General features: G+C 35.1%; 1 protein-coding gene across 1 annotated transcript; it reads left to right on the top strand.

The window, feature by feature from the left end:
* Positions 1-1,990: 1,990 nt before the first annotated feature.
* Positions 1,991-2,680, top strand: LOC113462508. Its single transcript, XM_026803194.2, has one exon. It carries the CDS (start codon positions 2,114-2,116, stop codon positions 2,483-2,485), a length of 372 nt encoding a protein of 123 aa, XP_026658995.1. The 5' UTR covers positions 1,991-2,113; the 3' UTR covers positions 2,486-2,680.
* Positions 2,681-8,044: the final 5,364 nt, after the last annotated feature.

Below are 8,044 nucleotides of genomic sequence, written 5' to 3'. Positions count from 1 at the left end.
TCTTTATGCCCCATAAATGGATTCTCTTTTGAAACTTCAATGAAAAATATTTTTGAAACCTCAGCAACGGAAAATGCTAAAGAGATGAGATCCTACCTCCCCCTCCCCCACAAACGCAAAAAAAAAAAAAAAAAAAAAAAAAAAAAAAAAAAAAAAAAAAAAAAAAAAAAAAAAAAATAATAATAATAATTAAGCAGAGGTTTGTCGACATGTCCAAGGCTATGGAAACCTACTTGATTGCCAACCCTACTGCATCTGCCTAACGACCCAAGACTTGAGAGACGAACTTGGTATTATCGTTTGCTTAAATAAAGAACAAATATGTCGTATAGTCCTCCTTCCAATGAAGGGTACAATCCCATTGTTGGAGGTGTTGTTGTAGTTGTTTTTTCCTAATTCCTTCTTTTCAAGGTAAGCTAACGATGCTGCTTTTGAATAAGCAATAAGTCTTAACAGTCTGGAAGTTTTGATCTTTTCAGCGAGATGATATACTATTTTGGAACTAATAACATTGTTACAAAGATAAACCTTGCAGTATTAGTTATTTATTAGTTATTTGTGAAAGGAAGCATCAGCCTTGGTGCGCGCGCTATAACGGATAACTCATAACTCTAATGTGAAAAAGTAACAAGTTAGGAGCACTCTAAGCAACTCCCACTTGCCGGTTCAGAAAACTTCTCTAGAATGATTTGCCATAAATGAAAACATCCAATCTACAACTTCATTAGCCTCTCTATAGACATGCTTGGCCTAGAAGACTATGTTTCTGCCTGCCATGCTCCAAATGTTCTGAAGTCGAGGATGACATCCTAAATTTGCTGCATCCTACATAATTTATTATGTTGCCTGCCTGAGCAAAATCAGTGCATAAGCATTAACTGAGATATAGCGAATGCAAACCTCATAAGAAAGCATGTACCACAATTTTAAGCATGGTGGATGTTTTGCAGCAACAAGGTCCCCAATTGTAATAGTATAAATACAAGTAGAACTGGTTTGAGTGTTGATAGTTTTTGGATTTAGCTTTAAAATTCACGTACACCGCTAAACAATATTTGTGCTATTAAAGGCAAAGAGAAAAAGAGATGTAAAACAATCAAAAAAAGCATATCCCTTAGTCCATGATAAAAGCCATATACTTTGTGCCCGACCTTCCCAGGCATATCATAATCCCAACCATCCCCATTTCATTGATTATCATGGAAGTTGCTGCAATCATAACGGTTCATCTAATGCATCCTTTTGAATCGCTTCAATATACTTGATGTGTTAAATATTACCAAAAATAATACTTCCACTTAAGTTGACGTCATGTAGAAGAGCTAGAGTAAAACTACGAATGGACAAATGGAATTAAGGCTACATGAACAGACAAATGAAATTAAGGCCACATTTGTTTAGGAAATAAGGCAGGCTATAGGACTCTGTGGACCCCAATACCTCAAAATCAGTCAACTTAAAAATATGCATAAACAAGAAATAATTATATCAATAAAAATCATTCTTTCTATATATAAACTTGTTTTTATAAATATGTATTATAGGAGCAATCCAAAATGAGGTGAGGAAGATGATAATCCGAGACAAATTGCATGATGAATGAAGTCTACAAAAAGAAAAAATTTGATTGGTATGGTGCACCGCTGATATGGTGTACATGATGTAGAAAATAATTTTTTATATTTTCGAAGAGTTTCAAAACCTACATGCACGAGGAGATTTATCTATGATGCTGTCTAATAACTGGTTTTTTCTTGTCATCCTTGCAAGATCCACTTGGTTATAAGAAGGATTAGCCCATTAGCCTTTTACACTAATATGATTTTTGTCACACGTGTCTGAGAAATCTAAGGGCTCTTGTGAGTCGCAGCAGCCTTGCCGTACGTGCGAGCACGAGTGACGCGCAGAAACCTCAGGAATTGGCGTCCGTTGCCATTCTTAACCGTATCTATTATATATATATATATAAAAAAAAAAAACAGAGTCGCGATATTTCCTTCCCACACCTTCCCCAAATCGATCCACGTCGTCCTCCTCCTCTCCTTTTTAGCTCTCAACTCCATTTTTGCGGTTTATCGCTTCCAAAACTTAACCCTCACGTTAGAGCACCACCATGAGATGCGATCGCCGCTTCGACGTCCCCTCCTCTCCTCCATCCTCTCGCAAGAAGAAGCTCCGCTGCTCGGCCTTCTTCTCCTTCTGCTTCGGCGGCGCCGGCGGTCCCCCGGAGGAGGCGCGGCCGGCATCGCTGCTCCGGTCATCGTCGACGTGGCTCCGCACCAAGGTGACGGAGCTCCGGAGACTCGTGTCCCGGATCGGGAGGCCCCGCCGTCGCGCCGGAGGGTTCCGGTACGACCCCCTCAGCTACGCCCTCAACTTCGACGAGGGCAACGACAGCAGCGGAGATTCGGAGGCGTTCCGGTGCAGGAAGCCCCCCGGGCGGCTCCCGGTTTCGCCGGCGGCGGCACCGACCGGGACGAGGTAGGGTTTCTGGTCGTATATTGCTTGTATATATTGGTTGGATATCGTGGCTGCAATGGAGAGTAGGGTTGGTTATCCGGTGTTGCCTGTTGGGCGCGGAGTATCAAAAATGTGCGCATGCCACGCTGCAATATTTTTTCCTTAAATTATGAAGTCGTCCGAGTTCATTATGATTCTATTCTTCGGTTTCTTTTTTTCAGATTCTTTTCTTCTTTTTCCCCTGTACGCTATGCCACGAAACCATTAAAGAAATGATGCAGGTGAGATCAAAGGCACAAGAATGGGTAATAAGTTTCGCTATAGACAAAATTAAGTATAACATTTTCTTTTTTGAATGTAAAAAGATGGATGACTAATTAATAATCCCTCCGTAAAAATTAAGTGGAATGAGTGCAGAATTCTATGATTGCAAAATCCTGTGGGTAGATTACTTTCACAGCTGCCATCACTGGAGTTGTTTTGGATGCGCAGTTCACGATTTATTAGGATCTATTTGGATTTGCTTTTATTTTCTGTTTTTATTTTCGGAAACTGAGTTAGCTGAAGGGCATCTTTGTAGAATTTTTCAGTATGTGAGAGTAAATAATTATCGTTTTAGGAAAAAAAACTAAATATAAGGAATAGGAGAAGTTTTGCGCAAAGGCTAACTGCAATACCAATCTACAATTATAGCATTTTACTAATTTGTAGGGAAAAAAAGTAAAATCAGTAATAACACTAAACAGGTTCTAAATTTCTTGTGTTATTGTAATCTAGGTGCATTATTATTATCTAGGAAAAAAGGAATTTTGGATGATGCCCACTCAAATGTGCCATTTTATCTGCAAAAATAGAAAATTTTCTCATCCATTCTTTTTGAAAGGTGCGAAAAAGAGATGCTAGCGACCACGTACCACTAGGCTAGGTCGTTGTTTATTGTCAGTCTCGTGGCGTAAAAGGCCAGGGACTTGTTTGGTCAAAAAGGAGGGGAAAAAATGGTCAACCAAAAAAAATATATTAGCTTTTTCATAAAAATATTTTTTATATTTTATTAAAAAAATAATGCAGAAGAAAAAACTAATAGACTGAGAATTATGATATTTTTCTTACTAAAAATACACTTAAACCATCAGTTATTTTTAATAATTACTTTTAAACTATTAAAAATAGTTTAAAATATTTTTTATATTTAAAAATATTTAAAAATAGCTATTGAAAATATATTAACTATTAAAAATTGCTATAAAGAAGTTGTTTATGCATGTGATCTTTTACCGGTAATTTATATAATTTTATTAATGATATAATAACTATATTATATAACTTTTCAAGGAAAGTCGATGCTCAACCATGCATAAGTTATTCTAGAATATATTACTTTCTCATGGTTAAGCAAACATGCAAAAACTACTTCTTAGGTATAATATATCTAGACATCAACTTCTCTCCAAAAAAAATATTCAAATGAGGTAAAAAAAATTTAGCGAACCAAACGAGTCTTTAAACTTATTTCAGGAGAGCTAACCCATGTCTACTTCCGTTTTTGTGTCATATTAGCACCAGCTTAGTCTAGGTGGAGATTTACCAAAAATATTTGGCAAATTGTGTGCAAGCATCAAAATTTGGCACGACAATGAAAGACATACAAACATGGTAGTCTTGGAAATCTAGTCATTAGGATAGGCATGAGCTTTAGGTTAGTGGATATATTAAGAGCAATTGAAAATAAAACTTGCATTACATTTCTCTCTTGATTTTTTATTGGTTTTGTTCTTTCTTTTTTTTTTTGGTTCTTTTGCTTGGAGGCAATCTAACCTTATCCGTGTCCTAGCTACTTGTTTCGACCACACGTGAATAAGATAGTTAGAGCTTTGCAAGTAGTGCCTACGGCATTTTTCAACATTAAAGTAGATCACCAATAGAAGACTTGGGCAACAACTTCGGAATGAGGAAAAATTTTAGCAAATTGCAAGGCCCTGCTCGTGTATGGTGATACTGATGGCTATTGCTTTCACAATAGGTAAGTTATTGTCTTGCTCTTTTGGAGAGTATAAAAGATTAACAAGGTTTGGAAAGCTTTAAAATTATTTGTGTACAAACCTTAATTAAACATTTTAGTGATAGTACTTAAGGCATATTGTAGATTATAAATATAAGCAATTCTCAAGACAATTACCCTGTCATACATTTACATTATTTCTTTTTTTAATTCAGATTGTTTGATTTACTAATTCGTATGGTCATTGATATTACTTTTCATTTTAGCAAGTTGTTGCCAACAGTTTGGAGAAAACTATTCGAAAGTTCAAAATACAATTATTCTTTTCTGTATTTTTGGTGCAATTACAAATTTTCAATTCAAAAAGTTTAAATGTTTTGTATCAAGCTATGCCTGATATTGCTCAAAAGACATGTTGTTAACGGCTTGCACAGCTTCGTAGCAAAAAGCTTACTCAACCCAACTTAATAAGCTCGGCCTGCTCTTAATCAGTCTTGGTCGGGGATCACAGATTCTGGGCTGTACTTGGACCACAAGATGCAGCCTGTTCACAAAACGAGATGGGCCGCCGATCAGTAAGTGAGACTAAATGTGTGTGTGCGCGCGCACGCGCGCACACATGTATGTATACATAAATACACACACATATTATATATAATATTATCTTTACTTTTATATCTTTTAATTGTAAATATAAAAATTAATGGCATCTTAGAGCATGTTCGAGTATTTTTCTAAGTAAAATATTCCTTTTTAATTCTTAGTCCATAATTATTATATGTTAGCCATGTTCATGATTTAATTATTTGTAGTATTGATTGGATGTGACTCTGATAAAATTCTTAAAGCATGGTTTCGTAGTTTCATTAGCTCTTTAAAATGTAAAATTTAATACTCAATGGATGTCCACTGGATTTCCACTCTACACAAACCCGATAAACATTTTATTATCCATATCCGACCTGATCTTTCAATAGTCTAGTAAAACCCAAACCCAGCCTAACCCGATAGCGCCCCCAATTGAGATAAGTAGGTCATAATCTTATAATATGCCGGCATTTCTCTGATATCAATTGCTATAGATATATTAGATTGCAATTTTTTATTGTATTTGAAGCTGATATTTCCCTAAAAGTTGAAGTTAACCTTATTTTGGGGAACAAGACTCAAAATTGCGTCTTGAAGCTAAGTGCCAAACTTACGTTGAACATCACAGTTAATTCTTATGGCATCATAAGAATAGTGAGGCCCAACTAGAGTTGAGACTCTACTTTGATGGACGGGCTGGACTTCAGTTCACGTACTGAGGCGTTTCATGGGCCCGGATCAGCAACAGGTTGCAGATCAGAATCACTCATTCGAAGTCTCCGATCAGAAATAGGTTGCAGATCGGATCGTTAAAACCTTGGACTTAATCTAACATCTGGCTTCAACGCAAAAATCCGGCCCATCCGACCAGTTCTGCGAAGAAATTATGGTCGCGTAAAGTTCTTGAGCTCAGGAACTTTATTTGAGTTCCGTGCATTGCCTCGGACCAACCTTTTTGAGCCATGTCTGATTTGATTGGGGCAGTCCACGTGTGGTTACCAACTCCATAGCACCGACTTCGAGGCGAGAGACGTGGTGTGCTTGGAATGGAAAACCTATGATCAGTAGATTAGAATAAAATATTAGCCTTTTATAAGTAGATTAGAATAAAATATTTACCTGTTGTAGTATATTAGAATAAAATATTTGCCTGTTATAAGTATATTAGAATAAAATATTTGCCCGTCATAAGTAGATTACAATAAAATATTTGCGAATAAAATATTTGTGGGTCTGCCCTCACTGTGAGTGCGACGGCTGGGTTGACTTGAAATCTATATCCATATTTATATTTATTTTATTTAATAAATATAAATATTTAATATAAAAATTATATTTTTATTTATGTTAAATAAATATTATAAGCATATATATAAATTAGTTAATTAAATTTGTAATTACATGATAAAAATATTATTAAGTAGATAGTAAATTGATTTAACAGTATATTAATATAGTTATATTTTTAAAAAAAATATAAATGCTATATAAAATTAAATATAATTACAACAAAAATTAAATTTTTAAATATAGATGGAATAGTTATGTATCTATATTTATATCTATTTTCTATAAATATAAATATTAATGGGTAGTTAAATTGTTATTTATATTCGACTAAATTTAAATAAATATTATGCTTAGTTTTTGGGTACGGTCAAGCTCGGCCCCAGGAAGTTGTTTTCTTTGGGTCGTTCGTTGTCTCGCTTTCTCCAGTTCGAAGGTTACCTCGCCGCTAAAATGTTTTGACCCGCAAGTGGCGTTGGTGCTTAGAAACGAGAACGTCAGCCACCGCCCGTGACCCACCACAAAGCGACCGTTCACAGTTTTGGTTTACTAGACGACCTTCGTGACATTGACGGATGGGAGCGGGCTTGGATCGAGAGTCGGTATCCTTTGGACACGGGAAAAACCGCGTGTTATGGCTTTGCTTTGATCTTCCCAGGGCCATGGATAAGGGTGCATGATCCGACCGTTAATTCAACCTGCGAACAATCTTAGTATAGATTTAATATAAATAAATTTGGATTATAAATAAATTAGTCCATCTAAATCTATTTATTAAATAAATTGAGTTTAGGTTTAAATCTTTATTTCATTTAATCCGTTTTGATCCGTTTAATATTTATGCATGATCTATTTAACCTGTTTAACTTGTTTCTAATTTATTTGATCCATTTTGTTTAATTTGTTTAAATTTAATTAACCGGTTAAAAGCCTGTCTAATCTATTTAACTTGTTTAATAAATAAATTTTGTTGGTCGGATTGGATTATCTGTTTAATAAATAAATCGGATTTGGATTTAAAATTTTAATATGTTTAATAAATAGGTTGGATTTGGATTGTTGAATTTTCGACTCGATCTATATGTAACCTCGCCTGACCCAATTGCCACCTCTAGCCATGGATTGGGTAGGATATGTTTTAATAAAAAATGAATGGTGGGGTTTGTCCCTTCGGATGTGTTTTAGAGGGATTAGGACCGCCAATAGACAACTAATTAATGTTTATAGGGATAATTATTTCATTAACAAATGCTTTAACTTGTTTATATCATCAAGTAAACCAATCTATACAAGCAGCTCTCATTCAATCAAAAATTTTAGACTAAAAGCATCATGCAAAAACTACCTAGAAAATCTTATCAGATAATAAGTTCTTCCATTGTCGCAATGTCGAGTACGAAATGCATGCACTGATCTTGGTAGGTTGTCCAAATGATAGCTAAATTTTATACGCTTACAGGTGACTACTCGCAATATTTGGAGTATTTGGAGTTTTATCCTTCTAGCAAGTATTAGGTATAGGAAGCTAGATTGAGACATCCATAAAGATGCAATAAAATTTGTTAAATTATAATTTTCATAGAATATACTGTATTTCTGTAGATCAATGCTCGCCGTGCATTAACTTAACAAAATACAACTTTTATCTAAGAAACTCTCTACGAAGGAAAAAAGAAAATGTTGCATGAACCATTTGAATCATTTTAAACA

This window comes from Phoenix dactylifera, unplaced genomic scaffold (assembly GCF_009389715.1).
Source record: "Phoenix dactylifera cultivar Barhee BC4 unplaced genomic scaffold, palm_55x_up_171113_PBpolish2nd_filt_p 000828F, whole genome shotgun sequence".
Classification (NCBI taxonomy): Eukaryota; Viridiplantae; Streptophyta; class Magnoliopsida; order Arecales; family Arecaceae; genus Phoenix; species Phoenix dactylifera.
The sequence above is the reverse complement of the archived record's forward strand: the minus strand, read 5'-3'. Positions and strand labels throughout refer to the sequence as shown.